General features: G+C 37.8%; 1 protein-coding gene across 1 annotated transcript in view; it reads left to right on the forward strand.

The window, feature by feature from the left end:
* The window catches only part of LOC124289033 (muscle calcium channel subunit alpha-1-like), a 126,285-nt gene that overhangs the window by 71,101 nt on the left and 33,895 nt on the right, over window positions 1–21,289 (forward strand). Inside the window, 21 exon segments of the mRNA XM_046725629.1 lie at window positions 794–990; window positions 1,749–1,852; window positions 3,057–3,172; window positions 3,736–3,792; window positions 4,494–4,581; window positions 4,884–5,044; window positions 6,208–6,433; window positions 6,963–6,972; window positions 6,974–7,168; window positions 7,587–7,698; window positions 8,549–8,694; window positions 8,883–8,989; window positions 9,701–9,801; window positions 10,329–10,515; window positions 11,058–11,187; window positions 12,059–12,118; window positions 12,912–13,018; window positions 17,870–17,957; window positions 18,431–18,538; window positions 19,045–19,097; window positions 20,127–20,273. Of these exon segments, the coding sequence (XP_046581585.1) occupies window positions 794–990; window positions 1,749–1,852; window positions 3,057–3,172; window positions 3,736–3,792; window positions 4,494–4,581; window positions 4,884–5,044; window positions 6,208–6,433; window positions 6,963–6,972; window positions 6,974–7,168; window positions 7,587–7,698; window positions 8,549–8,694; window positions 8,883–8,989; window positions 9,701–9,801; window positions 10,329–10,515; window positions 11,058–11,187; window positions 12,059–12,118; window positions 12,912–13,018; window positions 17,870–17,957; window positions 18,431–18,538; window positions 19,045–19,097; window positions 20,127–20,273 (2,500 nt within the window).

Here is a 21,289-nt window from a genome sequence, read left to right on the forward strand (position 1 = left end):
ATATTCCAGCAATATCACGGCGACGGAAGCCAGAAATGGGCTTTAAATATTGTACCCATGTGGGGAATCGAACCCGGGCCTTCGGCGTGATGAGCCAACGCTTTAACCACTAGGCTACCTCACCGCCCTTATGTTAAAGTATGGAAGTTATGAGTGATTTAGTGTGAATATGGCTCTGTTGAAGTGGTCCCAGGATCTGCTGATTGTCAGTTTGATTCCATCATTATGATGGTTTGTTGGTCGCCACCATACCTGGGAGTTTCACCAAAGTGTAAACCCGTGAAGATCCGGGTTAGATTGGTCTTCAGTAACCCATGCTTGTCGTAATAGGCGACTAACGGGATCGGGTGGTCAGGCTCGCTGACTTGGTTGCGACATGTCATCAATTCCCAATTGCATAGATCGATGCTCATGATGTTGATCACTGGATTGTCAGGTCCAAACTTGATTATTTACAGACCGCCACCATATAGCTGGAATATAGCTGAGTGCAGCATAAACTAAACTCATCACTCACTCACCAAAGTGTAAATTGTTTTGCAGCTTTTCTGCCCATATCAATGTGATTGACAGACATCATATGTCTGAAATACTGTTTAAGACAAGCATTCTGACAGGATAGCAGTAACCACTGATTGCAATCAATAATGGTCACAGAGTTGCCCACACATGAACAATGAAGTTTTAGTAGCATCCTGTAACGATGGATATCACTTTCTACTTTTTATCGGTGTAAAATTTGTAAAATGTGAAAAACAAATTGATTATACTTCTTCTTTTTCTTGTTTTTCAGTAAGAGAAGCTTTAGAAGATCCTCATCCATGTGGAAGGGGATTCGATTGTAAAACCGTAGCCAATGGATCCGAATGTAGGAAGGATTCGTGGATAGGGCCAAATGATGGCATTACGAACTTTGATAACTTTGGTTTAGCTATGCTTACAGTGTTCCAGTGTATAACCAATGAAGGATGGACAGATGTTTTGTATGATGTGAGTATTTCAGTGGTATTGTAACCATAATGTCTTTCTCTGGCTGGCATGATTTTCTTGGGGATAAATTTCAGGCTATTAACCTTTGATATTAAAATACTGTTTGTAGGCTCCTCATGTTTTTTTGGGCCAAAAATGTAAACTTACAACAAAATGTTGGATTGCTTTTTGCCCCCATATAAACTTCATAAACTGCCAAAAATAAAATACTTTTAGTATTTGAATGGAAAATTATTTTGACTAGTGATTTTTATTTGAAATTGCATTACAATCCAGGGGCGGATACAGCTTTTTGAGAAAGGGGGGTGCACACTATTGAGAAAAGGAGGGGTGCACACTTCATTTCCACCAGTGTTTCAATGGTCATTTAACAAACTTTCACCACAAAAGGGGGGGTGCACACCCCTGCACCCCCCTCTGGATCCGCCTATGGAATCTTTGGAGACAATTATGATGTCATCGGTTACAACCATGTCACAATCATAAGTCATCACTAAATGTCCTGCCACTATTTTTTAACATGGGCAGAGGAGGATAATATAATAATAATAATAATAATTATAGAGCATTTGTATAGCGCCTTTCCAGGCTAAATATCCTGCTCAAGGGGCACAAAACTTGATAACTTGACATCCATTTTTCCATGTTAATCATAGGGATTAAGGAACCAAACAAGCAATCTGATTTTTAAGAGCATGATCTATAATATGTAAGGGCTTTACTCTGGGTATTTACGGTACCTGTGATGTGTGTTTCAGGTGAATGATGCAGTGGGAAGTGAGTGGCCGTGGATCTATTTTATCAGCTTAATTATCATCGGCTCCTTTTTTGTCCTCAACCTTGTTCTTGGTGTGTTGAGCGGGTAAGTTGCTGTTGGGACCGACATTTACATTTTCAATGGGATCTCATTGTCAGCGGGATCTATAACCAAGTTTTTCCTCAGCTGATTGAAGCCGAAATTTCACATACTTGTTCCCACTTATTACAACACCTGTATAAGAGGTCTGAGTCTGAGTTTCAATATGGGAGAAACGACAGCTACTTTTAAATGAGTCCCTTACTGAAATAATATTAATGAATTTAATTAGGGGTGACTATTGAGGAGGAAACAACTATGCAATAGCGATAGTCTATTGCGACCAACTATTGCAACACTATTGCAATAGTTTTTTCTCCCTGAATTGTCTCATTTGAAGTCATTTCCCAAAATGAATGTATAGTTTATATGAAATAAAAACAAGTTAAAGTAGTTTCAGTCTCTTTTAATAACTGACTAGAAACTCGAACCCCAGATCATGTAACTGGTCATGTTTGTTTAAGAGGTAACAGGGGCAGATAACTCTAAATGAACGAATCTGGTACTTCCTGCATTTTGTGCTGCGCATTTATCAACAGAAATCAATTGCTAAACTATCGATAGTCACAGATGCTATTGATGCATCGATAGGTTTTCATTTCAACCATCAATTAATTGTTATCAGAGACTCAAGAATTGCAATCAGTCGATAGTTCGATACATTGTTACGGCCCTAGTTATAATATCCGTAAGTAGACAGACTCAGAATGCATGTTTAGTTTTTCATGACATGTGGTAAGATTTGGTTGAACTTTGACCTTAATGTTTTGAACATGCTTGTAAATTCCCTGAAAATGTCTTCTGGCTCTGTAAACATCTCTAAAATGGCCAGACTGAAGAAGGTGAAATATGGCATGTATGTTTCTATATTGTGTTGCTGTTATGGCACAAAAATGTAACTATAGGTTCATGCCTTCAGACACTTATATTATGTGTCTGCCTTTGTTGGTATTTTAGACTTTTGACTGCCTCATATGCAGGTGGGATACAGACACCTTCGTCTGTCTTCAATGTTTGATGACTGTAAGGCATGAACTAATTAATATGCTTAGAATTAAAGGAAATTAGGATTATAATTGTACAGGTTTAAAGCTTTTCAAAATGTGTTTTTAATGTTAACTCTTTGTAATATGGTTGAAGTGTTAATTTTAGCTAATTTGTTCAATTTAAGCTAATCCAATACAATCCATTGATGTCCTTTCTTTTCCAGAGAGTTTTCCAAAGAGAGAGAAAAAGCAAAAGCTCGGGGTGATTTTCAAAAACTTAGAGAAAAACAGCAATTAGAAGAAGATCTTAGGGGGTATTTAGACTGGATAACACAAGCAGGTGAGGCATTATGTAGTTTCCGGGATGACTGTAGCTTCCTGTGCTGGTCGAAGTGTTGACTTAATGAATTGGGTGGTCAGGCTGGGTGCTTTGTTGATTGTCTGTTATGGTAGCCAGATGTAGATACTCATGACATCAGTCACTGGGTTACCTGGTCCAAACCTTGATTGCTTAAAGACTGACCTCATCAGCTGTAATGTTGCTGAATACAGAAGACATCAGTCAATATAATGTAAGACGTCTGGATTTCCTTGACCGGTTGGACATGCCAGATGTCAGAAATATTTTGAAGGGTTGAGGCATGGATTTTACGTATTCAGTATTTGATTATTCTGCGATGTTACATCAAAATTTCAATTTGAAAACTTACATTGCAGTATATGAACTCAGTTGAAAAGTATTGAAAACAATTTTTCTTTGGCACTTTATTGCGGAGATATTACGTGGAAGCCCATTATAGCCCAGACAAAGACATTCTGCCAACATATCCCCAACTCCCTATAGATAACTGCTATATGTTTATGAATCAATGTTTCAATGTGTGTGTGTGATATATTTTACAGAGGACATAGATCCAGAAAATGAAGATGAAGTAGAGGATGGGAATACCCCCAGACACAGTAAGTACTGACTACAACCATGTTGAACCGCAGTTTGCCCTGATTATGTTGCCAGGTTCGTCAGCACCAAATCTGTGCTGGTTTTGTCAAAAGGCTAAAGGTCTGAAACCTGTGTCACTTTGGGCTTAGCTGCTTTCCTCCAACACTGTGATGTAAATGAAATAGTGTAAAAATCACCAACTCACTCACTCACTGCAGACAGTCATGGAAATTGAGAGGCAGAAGGGATCGATGCAAACAGTGTGGTCTTAAAAGGCAAACTTTCCATCCATTTGCACTTGCCTACCCAAACCATACTTGTGTCTCCAGAGGACAGCACTGACTGTCATACAGGGACCTTTTTGTCCTTCAAGAATGACTGCTGGGTTCCAATCCACAAAGCATTTGTAGCGCTTCGACATCCGTAAGAAAATGGTAAACTATAGTTACGACAGGTCGTAACGTTACGATTGCTTTGTGGATCCGGACCCTGGATCAGACAGCAACTGCTTAAGGATCAGAATGAAGTCAAAGCAATTTTATCAACACTAATGTTAGGCTGACTTTGATGTTACATTTCATAACAATAAATCAGTATTTAGATCCACTGCTTTATGCGATATGGTTCAATTATCATTTCTTTAAAACTGAGGAAAGTTAATGCCAATGAGTATGAACCAATCTGAAGACTGAGGTATCACTTACTTTGATGTTTGTTTCAGGTAAAGCTGTTGCGGAGACAGACGCTGTAGAGAAAACAGAAGAAATGGGGAGCGGGGAAATACAACACTCCTGGTTTCAAACAAAAAAGTGAGAACAAATAAATATTTCCTTTGACAACTTTTTTCATCACACATGCAAATATGTGAAGAAGAAAAATCAGGCTCTACTAAGTGATTTCAATGTCTGTCTGCTGTAGGTATGTTGAACTATAGAGATATAGAGGCAGACATCTTTATGCAAAGGGAGATAATTCAGGAAAATCACTGCTACAACCACAAAAATCAATACCCTCACGTAGTAAGCTTGAACATCATCTATATGTGCTCTGTGTATAGTGTTGGATGCTGATGCTGGGATACTTAGTGGAATAATGTTTATTTTTGTTCCAGGTTACATTTTCAAAAGTTTAATAGAAGATGTCGAAGAGGATGCCGAAGAATAGTGAAATCTCAAGCATTCTATTGGATAGTTATTGTTCTTGTGTTTTTGAATACATGTGTGCTTACTTCAGAACACTACCAACAACCACCATGGTTGGACAATTTTCAAGGTGAGGCTTAACAATTGCCACTTAAATTCTGTTTTAGGCTGCTTAAAAAAAATATTTCTCAGCCAATTTTTTCAAAAATGAGGAAGGATGTTGGACTTTTAGAATTGTTTATTGAGAGCAGGAAAGTGTAGAATATAACTAGAAACACAGCAATAAACTTAGCTCTGTCAATGTCAGCTGTCATGGATAAATTACAGAGTCGGCTTCATGTGTCGTAGCAAATTTAAATTTTTCATTGGCATCAATATGACAAACACACAGGTTTAAAATTGATGCCCCTTGGCCTGAGAAACATTTCTTTTATCCTTCAGCCAAAGATAATCTCAGTTTAGGCCAGACCAATTTTATTTCTTGTTATACTGATCTGCCTGTCATATTTTTTCAAGAATAAGAAAAAAAATAAAATTAATTTTCCCTGCTCAAAAAATAAAATCCTAAAATCCAAAATGTAAACTTACAAAGATTTTTTTTTTAGATTGTTTTTGCCCCATATACACTTCATAAATTGCCAAAAGTAAAATACTTTGAGTTTTAAAAGGGATATTACTTTGACTGGTGATTTTATTTTTTTTTTTTACCCTCCTGCCTTTAGGTTTTCTAAGGACAAAAATCCGTAAAACAAGAAATAAAATTGGTCTGGCCTTATTTATTAATAATATTTTTAAGTAAGGAACAATAGTTTGTTTTGATGAGTAGTCATGATATTTTATTTGTTTGATTAACAGAAATAAATTTGTAAAAAATTATTATGATAATTTTTGAAGATATCTTTACTGTATATTAGAAACATAATAATTATGTATGCTACTCAAAGATTTGATTGGGATATTTTCAAAGTTGCCAAGGAGGAATTGAATGTGACAAATCACTTGGCCAGACAAATAGCAATATGTGCTTCCTTTGACCTACCATTTTTCAACCTTATTACAATGTGATCAGTAATTTATGTAAGCATTCTCTTAAAGTGACTGCTTTAAGTTTTGTAATCAGATGAAATGTTTTGGTATCCCTGTCCAAATCTGGGTTGTATATATTTCCTCAATGAAATTGCAAATAAGAAACACCATTTTAAATGATATTGATAATTTTTAGAAAAAAATTTATTATTATGTCAAGTGTTTGATCAACATGCATGCTAAACAATGTTTTTGTTTCTGTTTCAGCCATTGCCAATATGTTTTTTGTGGTATTGTTTACCTTTGAGATGCTTCTCAAAATGTACAGTCTTGGCTTCCAAGGGTACTTCGTGTCCCTGTTTAACCGTTTTGACAGTTTTGTTGTGTTGTTCAGTATACTGGAAGTGATCCTTATATACACGGGCGTAATGCCACCTCTGGGTGTGTCTGTGCTCAGGTGTGCTCGTTTACTAAGAGTTTTCAAGGCTACCAGGTGAGTACAATCAATCAGTCAGTCAGTCAGCAGGCATTGCAGCTTTAGTAATATAACAAGAATATTATAGAAGTAAAGAATGATATATATGTAATATACAATAAATATAAGATAAAGTACAGTCTTTATGAGATGTGAGTAAAATCAAGTATGACTTATGAAAAGATAACATGTGGTAAATATATTGTTTCATAAGACTGACTTTTCATTTTTATCTTGGCATTTAAGGTTATGAAGTCACCCATATACACAAAACATGAATAGGGATTTATCTTGGATTCAAAATTTGGCAGTCAAATTCAGGAAAAATTATTCTTTTGTTCAATATTGTATTTTTGTTTGTTTACATTTTCGTAAATTTCTGTGAAATCAGAATTATTTGATTCAAACTGGACATTTTACTAACATTTTCTACAGATTTGTAGTTGAATATGAGCCTGATAAATCAAATGAGGTTTTACCGAATTCCTTTAGACATTGGAGTTGAAGCATTAGAATCAGAATGCCACATTGTATGTTGTTATTCCAGGTACTGGTCAGTCACTGCGGAACCTTGTGGCGTCACTGTTGAACAGTATGCGATCCATTGCCAGTTTGTTGTTGCTGTTGTTTCTCTTCATTGTTATCTTCGCCTTACTTGGGATGCAACTGTTTGGTGGCCGGTTCAACTTTGACGAGGAGACGCCTAGGAGCAACTTTGATACCTTCTGGCAGTCCTTGTTATCAGTGTTCCAGGTATGACCACTTTGTTAGTGCAGGTATGACCATTTTCGTTAGCACAGGTATGACCACTTTGTTAGCACAGGTATGACCACTTTGTTAACATGGGTATGACCACTCCGTTAACATGGATATGGCCACTTTGTTAACACAGGTATGACCATTTTGTTAACACATCTCTAAATACAGGATTGCTTCCATTAGTGGAAGGTTGATGTTCAGCCCCCAGCCATGTCATACCAATCCCCCAAAGTAATAAAATGTATACTTTACTGAGAAAGTGAAATCTTAAATATAATGTGTTACATTTGACAACATGTGTGTATTTACTTTCTTCCTGTTTGTATAATGAATCCCTCTACATGTCCGACATTTATCGAATTGGATCTGAGTGTTTGATGGTAGTTGAGTGACTGTGATCTCCGTGCTTCAGATCCTGACCGGTGAGGACTGGAACATGGTGATGTACGATGGGATCAAGGCGTACGGTGGCGTCAAGAAACTTGGCGTCATCGTCTGTATATACTTTGTTGTGCTCTTCATCTGTGTGCAGTCAGTACGCCCCAGCAGTGTATCCTGTGCCATTGTACTTTAGCTGTCAGAAAAGAAAACAATCAGGACAGCATGCATGAGACGTAGTGGTGTCAAAACTTGTGGTAAACTCTTTGCTATGTACTTTTATATTTTGTAATGAATCCGCTTTTCAATGCTACTTTGAGGGATATTCCTTGTTATTATATTTTTATGCCCCGCCATATATGGCTGGGGGCATATAGGGTTACCCTCCGTGTCCGTCCGTACGAAACAGGGAATGTACTCTATCCACTTCTCCACAAAAGACGCTCTGTGGAATTCAATGAACTTATACATGGGCTTTCTTGGGACTCTAATGATGTGCATCTCATATTTTGTTTTTGTATTTTATTGTTTTTTTTGTAAGTTTAGAGACATTTGAACTTAGTTGAATTTTGTTCTATTCAGCCTGTTCGTTCCATCCAACAGGGGGTGTACGTTATCCACTTCTCCTCAAAAACTACTTTATGGAATTCATTTAGATTACACATGTGCTTTATAGGGACTCTAAAGGCGTGCATCTCATATTGTTTCATTCTTATTTTTATATATACCTTTAGCTCTGATGAGTTTAATAATATAAGAGAAGTCGTTTGCATTTTATTTTCATTTGCATATTGGCAGGTCCATAAAGCAATAAAAAATGTTATCATCGCAAACAAAAACAATTATGACACTGCTGTCATTGTCGTTGGAGATCCTATCCTGAGGACATATTAGAAATACATATTGCTGAAATTAGTCATTTTCTTGAAGTGTTTATTGGTGTATTTCTCATTTTGTATTTAGTCAAGCCCTATTTCCCTTGACACATCCTCTCAGATATCTTGTTGAATGTCTTCTTGGCCATTGCTGTTGACAACTTGGCTGATGCTCAGAGTCTCACTGAGATTGAGCAGCAGAAGGATGAGGAGAAGGAACGAACACGATCCATCCGAAGATCGAAAAGCGAAAGTCCGGAAAAAGAGGTACAGAGAGTATGACCTTGATGAACATTTAGTCCCCAAAATATAGTTATCTCATTAATAAATATCTACAACAGGAACAAATAAAAATCCAGATAGATTTCCACAACAATGCTTAATTTCAGGAGTGATAGTCATTCTCGACTTGAGTTAGATTTCTCTTCAGTTTAAGTGTTAATTTTCTTACCCAGGGTAACATCGAAGAAGACGAAGGTGTTGATGTCAATGGAAATGATAACAATGAAAACGACGAAGACAAGACATCTGTAAATCTCAGCCGACAGCCGAGCTCCCGGAGGTAATGGCAAACAGATATATATCAACAGTAATGCAGACCTGAAACTTTGACTGGTCTAAAGTCAGACCCCTTTGATCCTGACATGATCTCTCTCCGGAAATTGATATGGAACCATTAAGAGTGCCATGCTCTCTTTCATGCAGAGTTAGAATAGGTCTTCAGTTACACATGCTTGTTGTAAGAGGTGACTAACAGGATTTCGTGGTCAGGCTCGCTGACTTGGTTGACACACATCATCGTATCCCAGTTGCGTAGATCGATGCTCATGCTGTTGGTCACTGGATTATCTGGTCCAGATTAAAATATTTACTGTCCATGCTATATGGCTGGAATATGGCTGAGTGAGTGAGTTCTGTTTTACGCCACACTTAGCAATATTCCAGCTATATGGCAGCAGTCTGGCTGAGTGTGACGTTGAACAAAACTAAACCAGGGTTATTTTTATTCAAATAACCTGAAATGTTTCAATTTTGTATATGCCTAGTAAGGATTTAGTGGATGGAAAGTTGAAGTGTGTGGCTTTATCAGCATTAACATGCGCATGTGGTCTAAGGCCTACCAGAATGGTCTAGACTAAATTATTATAGACCTTGCCATACAGCTAGAATATTGCTGAATGTGGCGTTAAATAACTAACAAACAACCAAACATATACATCTTCAGGAAATGTCCTGAGTATTAATTCTGATGAAAGTGATGTGTGTCTTTCAGCCGGAGAGACAGCTCTGGTGATCATCATGTGCATATTGACTTGACTCCTGAACGTGATGAGCCGGGTGAATACAGAAACAGCCACCAAGTTCCTATACAAGGTATCCGTCACTGAAGCACTGAATAGATTGACTGGAATTGTGTCGCTAAACAAAGACTGTAGTGTTTCCTATAGCTGATTGTCAAGTGACTTTCTCATTAACTGGATCTGGGTCATTCTTCAAAAACTGTAGCATGAAAAATACAACAAACGGAAAAAAATGGAAATATGATAATTCGGCCATCAATTAAAAAATTAGACAAGGCAAATATTTGAAATGAACACTTTGACATGAATTTGGTGAATGTAGATATAAATATTTGGCTACTTTTTCAATATGAGGTTGCACATTTGCATGTTTTATGCCTAAATTAGGCATTTTTCACTTAACGTAAAAATATTGTTTTATTGCACATTTTCTCAATGTCTTGAAGTTGTGACCCAAAACATTTAGCTTTGTGACAACATTCCCTGCCCCCTTGCCCCACTTTGGTCAGTCCTTAGAGGAGGGCATCACAAGATGAATTGCTTCATGAAAGTGTGTTAGTACAAGACCTGCCCCTGCATTGATGATGCTTGTGTTTCCAGAAGAGGAGGACGACAAGGATGAAGGGACGGAGGATGATGAGGAGGATGATGAAGAAGATGAGGATGAGGACGAGACACAGACTGTCTCGACTGCGCGTCCACGTCGCATGTCTGAACTCCACATCTCCAGCAAGGCCAAGCCCATCCCACAAGCCAGCTCACTCTTCATATTCTCGCCAACAAACAGGTAAGCCGGCACTGAAATCAAAACTTCTCCAGCATTGAAATATTTGTTGAAATTTCTTTTTTTTTACTGCCGGGTGTTTTTGTAACTACCTATATGTTAACATGCCATGGTTGAATTATTGAGTTTATATGAAAAAAAGAGTGTATGTTCCCGGGTTTTGCATTGTGATGTAAAGTTCATCATGTTTGTAGGCTATGTGGTATAATTAGGTTATCACCCACTCTGATGGTGATAAGGAGTCTACACTTACATATACATAATGTTATTACATTGTCAAACAACACTCGAAACAGTATTATGTTAGTGTGTGTGATATGTGAACAGTATAGGAGCTGTTTTCACCAAATTGATGTGGGTTATAACTGACAAACCTAGGATCGTGGTTGAGTCCAGTTGGATTCAAACTCAGTCTCAGATTATTGTGTCTTGGTGTGAACTGTAGTTTAAACCTGTAATTTCCGATGCAATGAAAATCCTTGTAAAATTGCAAAACAGGAGTTTAAGTGATAATTGGAGTAAAATGTTACTTTTGTTGTTGTCAGATTCCGACTGTTATGTCACAAGACCTGCAACCACTCTTACTTTGGCAACATCGTCCTGGCCTGCATCCTCATCAGTAGTGCCATGTTGGCAGCTGAGGATCCCCTTCGGTCAAAGTCTCCTAGGAACATTGTGAGTTGTCTCCCTTCTTAGTTGTCAGCCATTACACAGCTGTTTTGTTCTGACTGAAGTGTGTGTTTAATTTCTGTGATTTTAGTACCTAATTTTCCATGTTTGTGTACTTGTAAGAACTAGATGAAATTATTTGGTCTGATTGTCCAATCAGAAATAATAATAAATGAGAAATTCCTATGATCGATTTTCACATACATGTAATTATTCTGTTTATTTATACAACAACTATTTATCAGGATATCTTATTATGTTCACAATAGATGTAAAATTTATTCATAGACAGGTTACAGTAATATTTTCCATAGTGATGAATACGAAACTATGAATACAATGCGCAAAGCTTTACACTGTTGAGCGCATGTTTGTTCGTGAATATTCATGAGATTTAATGGTTAGTTTACTTCATTCAAGTGTGTTATACCAAAACCACAAAATTCTGATTAATCGAAAATATGTTTTTTGCAATCGATAATTATTTTTAATCCTTCTTTCGATCGATTTTCAATTATTTTCGATCATCGGAGCACCACTAGACTATCCCATGACATGTCATGTCAGAATGACCACCCACCTTTTATGTGAGTGTCAGTTACGAGAGGTGAGGTGAGGTGAAATTGGGTTTAACGTCGTGCTTGAGAATACTTCGCTCATATGACGATGCGCATGCGTGTGTATGTGTATATGCGGCTGCTTGTACTGACCAAGACTTAAGCTGGGTTTATAGTGCTAGCCCACTTACAAGAGAGGGAAAATGACAACTGAAATGTGGTTTTTGATCATGCAGCCTGGGAAAGGTTTGGGACAACAGGGTTCTATTGTTTGTTCATATTGCAGTACCAATACTGATGTTGGTGTGATCACCTTTCAGATCCTGAACTACTTTGACTACTTCTTTACAAGTGTCTTCACGATAGAGATTATAATCAAGGTAAGCATGGTTGTCATAAACATCCTTGAGATCATGTCTAGCTTGGTTGTTATACCGTTCATCATCACCCTAGAGATGGGTTCATTTCCTCCTGGGAATCCTGTTTGAATACGATCCAAGTACTTCCATCGTAATACAGGGCCTGATTTGAGAGATGTTAACCCACTTGCACCAGGTGTAACCTAAGATAAAAAACTAGTTGCACCAGTCAAATTCCAGTTGCACTGTTTTTATTGCAATATGTAATATCAGAAATATGCTATTGAATTATTTAGATGTTTTATTCAGAAGTTTACCCCCTCAAAAATTGACTTGCACCTGGTGCAAGTTAGACTAATAACTAGGTTGCATTTTGTAATATGGGGTTGCACCAGTTCAAGTAACAAAGCACTAAATCGAGCCCTGTAATATGACAGAATTATTTCTAAAAGCAGCTTAAACCTCAGCTCACTCACTTACTCATAAAGGAATAATGGTATATCTTCTATGAATTATGAGGATATGTAGGTTAGCCTCATGGTTAAAGTGTTTGCTCGTCAGGACTAAGACTTGGGCTCAATTCCCATTCAGGGTACTGTGTGTGAAGCCTATTACCCTCCCCCCACCATGTAGTGATATTACTGGAATATTGGTGAGACTGGTGATAATACATACTGATTAACTTAAAGAAGTATGGAGTTTTAATAAAGAAAGAGTCCTGTCTGAAGACCACTACTGAAGAGACAGGACTACTGAAGAGTTAAGTAAAGGCTTGTGACCATGTTGAGATAGTGTTGACACTTGTTTTCTGCAGATCATCACCTATGGGTTGGTGTTACACAAGGAATCCTTCTGCCGTAGTCTCTTCAACATTCTCGATCTGTTGGTCGTGGCGGTCTCTCTCGTTTCTTTCCCACTGGAGTAAGTACACCTGCACTTAGTATTTAATTGATCATATTGACTCGGTCATATGGACAAGGTGTCCGACCTTGGTTCAGAAGGTCTGTGGTTTGAATCCCATCTCACGGGAATCAGACATTCTGTGGACGCAACATGTTGCTGGTTTGTGTCTGTCTGACATGGATAATATATATGATGATGACGACTGAAGGCCAAGAAGTGAATTGTTAACCAAGTTAACTGTTGAGAGATTTGCTGGAGTGAATCTATCAATACTATAACTAAAGTACACAGTAGGTATATAAATAAAAATAAGTCCACTGGAATTACTGTCTGAGGATGTTATGGTATTTTCACGAATATGGGAGCAGTTTGTAAAGTCAAGTTAGTTATATTCATAGAAATATTTGTCAAGAGGGTGCAGTTGCCAAGAAAGCAGGTGAGGACTTGGTCCTCTTCAATTAATCCCTGAGTTATTCCTTTTCGCATTTAAAAAAAAAGTGCTTTACATGAACTGAATACACAGGTGCTAAAAGGACCCTTGTCCGAACTTCTAGACCAATCTGTAAGAACTCGTGCATGCCGCTTACTGTTGTCTAAAAATTTTCATGACAGATCAGATATTTCTTTATATTATGTTTTGTTTACAGAAATAGAAGGGGTACGGTACATAACTGCCTTGTAACTGTAGTAAATAATGTATTACTTTCATCAATGTTTGAGGAGTTTCTTGTGGTTAAAGCGTTCGCTCGTCACACTGAAGACCCGGGTTCAATTCCCCACATGGGTACAATGTGTGAAGCCCATTTCTGGTGTTCCCCGCAGTGATATTGCTGGAATTTTTCTAAAAGCGGCGTAAAACCATACTCACTTGCTCGCTCACTCATCAATGTTGGAACAATGTTAGTTTACATTTAACTCATTCTTACAGGATTACTAACACCCCTTGCTCAATTCTCTTAGCATCTAGGAGCATATTACAGCAAATATCAGATATACATGTCAACTGTCATAATTTAATGCTTGTTGATTTTAACTCATTTAACTGTGGAAAATATATGTATAATAACACATTTCCCTGACTGTCCCATCATAGAACTATGTTTTGGAGGTAATGTATTCTCACACAGCGAATCATGTGTTGACACAAATCAGTGTTATATCTGTTACACAGACAACTATATATCCGTGTCTCTCAGTGTCATATGAGTGTCAGTAAGTCATCATTCATGTGGAAACTGACTTGTATATATATATTTTGTATGTTTTTTTATGTTACAATGTTTGACAGTTGTTAAGGAGACGAACAGATTTTATTGTGGCAATGAAAGGGCCAATTTAGGAGAAGATAACAGGGATTTCAATAGCAAATTACATAAATAAGAATCCAGTCTCATAGAGCCACCATACCTAAGATCCTGTGTGAGGTGATTTGATGGATTGGGTTGTCACACTCTAAGGCCTTGGTTGAAGGCCTGTCAACATACCAGGGCCCCATTTCACAAAGGTATGACAGTCGTAGTGCTACAATAGCTTTGTGAAACAGGGCCCTTATGGGCCCTTATCTTAATCACGCTGCTGTCTGATCCAGACTCCCATGGTTTACAGCCCACCATCAAATAGCAGGTAACCACTGAGGGTGGCATTAAACAGCAAATAAACAAATAGACAGACAGACAAACACTAATAACCAGCAAGTAATGTTTGTACCCTGCTCACTATCTTCATATTAAGTATTGGACATCAGTCCCTTTAAAGGGTGTGAACTTTATGTATTTTGTCTAAAATATTTATATTTAAAATATAATAAGGTTCGGAACAAGACAGGAAGTTAATTACAGCTTAAACTGGGTGTTTTTCTATAAATATGGTTCTAGTGCTCTATTGATTATAGATTAGATTCTGCTGAACCTGATTTGCTTTTCCTTTTCCAGGATCCTAAACGTGTTAGGTTATTTTTGGTTTATAATACCTCTGTAAACTAGGCTAGTCATTCTTCAGCATGACCTAGTGTGACTTTGTCATATGTCTGCCTACCTGTGGCAGTAGGGTAGCCCAGTGGAGAGTGTGTTTGCTTGTCACACATGGTCCACCTTTCACTCCCAGAAGTGGACTGGTACCCAATTCTTCTGTGTCTTCTAGATGATGAATATTTTGTAGATCACCTCACACAGTGTTTCTGAATGAATATGGCCATGCGCTGTCTTACATTATTGGTGGCCTGGTGTTCTCAGTTCGCTGATCAGACCAACGTTTGTAGGATTCACCAAAGTGGTAAACATCGAGTTCCTGCATTCTGTGGGGTCTTCTTCCATATCAGACCGCCTTCGTGGTGTAGTGGTTAGAGCGTCTGCCCGGAGAGCGGAAGGTCGCGGGTTCGATCCCCGACCGCGTCATACCAAAAGACGTTAAAATATGGTACTTGTTGGTCCCTGCCTGGCACTCGGCATTAATGGGTACAACAAGAACTGGTCGGCTCGGAGTCAGTATAATGTGTCTGAGTGGGGTATTCATGCTTCACTGCGGCATGGTATCTCAGTGGGCTAGCACTATAAAACCAGCTTCAGTCTGGGCTAGTACAAGCAGCTGCACATACACATACACAGGCATGCACGTCGTCATATGAGCGAGATATTCTCAAGTACGACGTTAAACCCAATTTCACATCACATCACATCTTCGATATCAAGCTGATGTGCTGTTAATCTTTGAATTGACACACTGTTATGACTGAAATACTGTTTAAACTGGAGTTATTTGAAACACAGTCACCTTGCTGAACTAAAAGAGTGTTATTGTACAGATAACAAACAAGTACCAAGATGTCCAACATGTACAACCTCTTCTGTCTGAATATACTCCATAATCTTCCTGGCTTGCCTTCTACTTTTCATCCATTGTCTATATTTGTTGGTCATTTTGCATGTGGATCTCTTGCATATAGCATCTTCTATTTAAGTTAATATCATGCTCAAAATAATTAAGGACAACTGATTCATATCATCCTCCTGTTAAGGGTTTTTGGACTCATAAGAAATATTCGTTGTTATCTTTCTAATCACATGAATGGTTGTAAAACATCTTACTTATTTATGAAAGATGACTTTATCTAACACAAGCCATCATTCAAGAATTTACAATATCTGTGTTACACAACACCCCTCCTTGTAGCAGGGTAAGCACTGCCGTCCGAAAATGTATGATGTCCGAAAACCTATGATCCGATGATAATATAGGTAACCTGCCATGATTGATTAACCATAGCAAAGTGTGATATGAAGATATGGATGTTCTTTACTTCTTTTGAGTATTATAAATATTTATACAATTCTACCTACAAAAACTGGCTGCCTATTGAAATCTCTAAGTCCAGACTCATCACAATGCACGTCTGAGAGTGCATGCAAAGTGTGACCAGGCTGAGAGTTTGTGGATATTTGCTCATGGTATCAACCACACATTACCTGTCTCAGATTAGATTACAGGTATTTTAAGTGCCATCTCCTGGTATCACATGTTTTAAGGGATATATTGCATTGTTTCTGTCAGTATCCCATATTTTACAAATATACTGGTTCAGTCTCAGTAATTGTTCTTTTAATTTGCATCAAGTTTCGTTAACATCTCCTGTGGTCACATGAAAATGTCATTACGTTATCATAACTGTGCATGTGTGTTTAAATATATATTTGGAGGTATTGTTAGAATCAAGTCTGGAGACTCGGGAGTTGCCAGAATACTCTCCTTCACTGTGGCACTGAGTTCTCACATCTCATAATGGCTTGCATGACCACTATTTGTTGCAGATCTCATTATACTGGATACCATTAAACAAATGAGGATATGTTCACTTAGCTGTATCTGCATGGCAATTAGAAGCATGTAGTGTATAAAGTTCAACATACAACCATGACTGTATTGATTAAAACCGCTCCAGATAAGCTGTGTTTGTGTAAAATACAAATAGATAACTGTTGCCAATTAATTATAAGTTGCTTGTGTACAAATATGCATGAAACATTAGTAAACTACAACAGTTTAACATTGTTCTCTGTAAATACCCAATGTGCCCTGTTCACCTTGCATACCTGTAATGCTTTACTTTATTTACCAATGAAATGCAGGTATCACACATGAACTCTACTGCAGTGAATGATAAACAAGCAAGGCTCTACGTCTCACTTTTCATTAGACATGTATATGCCTGTCATGAGTTCCTGTTACGTGTTACATGGGGCAGGACGTGTACAGATAGAAATTAATAGTCAATTGAAACAGTATTTAAGCAGAATTACTGAAATGTGAGGAACTTGCAGGTAAATACTCAATGGTTTAATTAAGGAAGGACTTTGTTGCAGCTGTCAGAGGTTTGGCTACAGACATTATGCAAGAGACAAATGGCATCAAAGCGTTTTTATGATATTTCAACTTTCATTGAGAAATTTAGTACTTTTTATTAATTTCTCAAAATAATTGTGCATTTTTCAGGTGTTGGCAGAAAACAAATTAGCAAAATTTGGGTTAATATTTTTTCCAATTTTGAATAAAATACAGTCATAAAATATCCAGCATAAAATAATAATGTACTAAGCATCACCAAGAAGAAAAGACTCTTCCATGAAACTGTTATCAGTGGTAACAATAACATTTGCCAAAGTTTCTTTAATTGTTGATATGATGGAAAACAACTTTCTATAATTTTTATTTTGGTATTTATTTGAAAAGGGTGATGATATGAATAGCATTAATTTTGTCAAAGTTTAAGTTAGAAAATACCTCACAGCTCACTTGTAGGTGTATGAGAAAACCGCAAGGTAGTTTGTACATGTTGTATCTGCCATGTTCCTGGATGGTTGACGTTGTGTGTTTCAGCAATCAAGCTATCTCTGTAGTGAAGATCTTGAGGGTGTTGCGTGTGTTACGTCCGCTGAGGGCCATCAACAGAGCCAAGGGTCTCAAGGTAACTTCAGGGTTCAACTTCCACCCATCAACAGAATAGTGATTGCTATAATAACATTATGCAATTCTCACAGGCGTCATAGGGGGGTGAAATTCCTTCTACTAACGGTTCCAACCAATTTTTTTTTATAATAACATTGATTATGCAGATTTACAATTCTAAGAATTATTTTGCTCAACTTGATCCTGATATGAAATGTATTAATTTCAAAATATGACATTAATCTTTTACCCATAGATATTTAGTATAAATACATATTAGACTTAATAGATTCAAGTTTGTCAAATAGTTTCCTCAACTGGAGTAATCTCTACAGATCAAGGGAAACAAGACAAATATGTGAATAGGAAACAAAATTAGGAGATGGAATCAGTTGATTTATTTTTTTTGAAATTTTAAAATTAATATTTTATATATATTTTGTTAATACTGGTTTGTTTGTGTTGATGGTAACCCATGATGTTTGTTTACAGCACGTAGTACAGTGTGTAATAGTGGCCATCAAAACCATCTACAACATCATGCTGGTCACCTTCCTGCTGCAGTTCATGTTTGCTGTCATTGGAGTGCAGCTCTTCAAGGTACAGACGAACATTTAACTACTCTTGTTTGTTGGTTTAACACTGCATATCAGCATTATTCTAACTATAGGATCACAGCCTGTAAATAATCAAGTCTGGACCAGACAATCCAGTGATTGACATCATGAGCATCATTACATAGATCCGCCATATAGCTGGAATATTGCTGAGTGCGGCGTAAAACTAAACTCACTCACTCACTCATAACATAGACAGCACTCGACCTACCAGTATGGGTTGCACCAGCAGTGTCAACTTTGTATATGTTTACATAATTAGAATGTTTTGTTTTACGTGAGTAATTATTTATTATATGACACACAATTCTGTCGTGATAACAGTCATCATTTGCCATCGGCTACTTTGTAAAAAATATTGACATTGGAAAAACAAATATCAAATCATGTTTGTCGACATCACCTAGTGTTGAATAAGGTTATATTGTCTCCAATGACATGATAGAGTTTGTACTACAGTGTATGTAATGATAAACTTATGTTTTTCAGGGAAAGTTCTTCAGCTGTTCTGATATGTCCAAACTGACTAAAGCTGACTGCCAGTAAGTGTGTGGGATATAATTTATGTTCCTTTCTACTGGTAATAAAATGTCACCAATGACATTTTTTAACAGTCTAATCGGTTAAGTTTGTATTTATTTAGTCAGGTATTGAAACATTGTACTCATGTGGTGACTTAAGACACAAGGGTTTAGCCTAAACAAATCTTTGAGCAATAGGCTACCCTACTGCCCTGCTATTTTGGTGAGACAAATGAGCAAAGGGTACAGTATTGATTGACCAAAGATCAGCAGCAAGACTGACATAAGGACATTAGAAAAGGTTTTCTGTGTGATAATGAGAAGTATGTTCATCATTTCAGTCAGTTTGCTTCAACTTTTGAGTGATGATATCTGGGATGGAGAAGGACTATGTTTAATAAATAATACCAGTCCCTTAATGACCTGTGTTTTAACTGAGGCATGCAGTGTACCTGTAGTTGGATTACCTTGTCCTGCGACCGCCTCCGTGGTGTAGTGGTTAGAGCGTCCGCCCAGAGAGCGGAAGGTCGCGGGTTCGATCCCCGACCGCGTCATACCAAAATACGTTAAAATATGGTACTTGTTGGTCCCTGTCTGGCGCTCGGCATTAATGGGTACAACAAGGACTGGTCGGCTCGGAGTCAGTATAATGTGTCTGAGTGGGGTATTCATGCTTCACTGCGGCATGGTATCTCAGTGGGCTAGCACTATAAAACCAGCTTCAGTCTGGGCTAGTACAAGCAGCCGCACATACACACGCATGCACGTTGTCATATGAGCGAAATATTCTCAAGCACGACGTTAAACCCAATTCCACCACCACCACCACCTTGTCCTGCCAGGTCCTATAACCTTGGATTTAAAGGTTTGGGGAAAAAGTTTGATTTTAATCCGTGCATAATGTAAGAATAGAATATTGGCCTGTTTTTGGCATTACAAATCATCATTGATCCAAGGTATGTTAAAATTAAAGCTCTATTTGAGTTGTTTGAAGAGAGCAATATTTCCTATTGTCCTGTGTGTCATGGTTGTACGTTGTTTGTGTTCCAGGGGTTTCTATATCGACTTTAGGGAGGGAGACTTCAATTCTCCGGAGGTGAAGGAACGTGTGTGGAAGGAAAACAACTTCAACTTTGATGATGTTAGCCAAGCCTTACTGACACTGTTCACAGTGTCCACGTTTGAGGGATGGCCTGAGTAAGTGTATACTCTCACTAAACACCAAACACAGGGTTCACTGCACTCTCCTACCCAGAGTTCCATGTGGCAAGCCAGCATAGTACCTCTGCCACAGGCCACAAAAATGTGACGATTCGTCACATCTTGCAATGTCCATTCAATATAATGTACAGATTTCTTTTACTCTTTTATTTTTGACGAGTCTACACATCTAACTAAATATCTTTAATAGAATGGTTTAGTTTCACTGAGAAAATATCCAAAAACATGTAACACTATTTCGATTTGTGTAGCGATCCTTTGTTTACATAGGTTGTACAGCTCCACGTGCTGTCATCGAAGCTGATGGAGAGCAAACGATGCAGCCAGTTTGATACCTAAATATGTACTGTCATAGACCTTACTGTCGCAGTTGTGGAAGAATATATATGTAACAATGTAAAAACATTATGAAGAGAGCGCCGCCGAAAAGCTTTCGTGAGTCCAGTCTCTTCTTATTATGAATATGCGCGTTTGATTACAAACAAGAGAAAAGTCCGGTCACGTGATATGCAAATTAGCCTGTGGCAGTGATGTTATGTTAAGTCATCGCTGTGCCGGAGTGTGGGTTCACTGGGATACTGCTATAGCATCAGATCAGCAGTTACTTGTAATTATGTATCACTGCAAACAGATATTCAAGGTGGAGACATGTCTCCAGGCTGCATATTTTCACAATCGAGGATGCTACATATGTGCGAAGGTAGTTGGATATAATAATAATAATAATAATAATTGACCACTACAACATTTACAACATTTTTACCATGGATAACCCAAGCTGCCTGTGAGGCGCTAGAAGGTTAATAGGCATATTGCTTATACCACCGGGTACCCATTTTCTGCTGAGTGAACAGAGGCTATGTGTCATGGAGTTTTACCACTATGTTTGGCCAAGAGGGTTCCCTACATTGTCACACGTCATACAGGCCTGTGAGGCGCTAGAAGGTCAATAGTCATATGACTTATACCACTGGGTACCCATTTTCTTCTGG

Source organism: Haliotis rubra, unplaced genomic scaffold (assembly GCF_003918875.1).
Source record: "Haliotis rubra isolate DU_JTF1 unplaced genomic scaffold, ASM391887v1 Scf430, whole genome shotgun sequence".
In the NCBI taxonomy this organism is placed as follows: Eukaryota; Metazoa; Mollusca; class Gastropoda; order Lepetellida; family Haliotidae; genus Haliotis; species Haliotis rubra.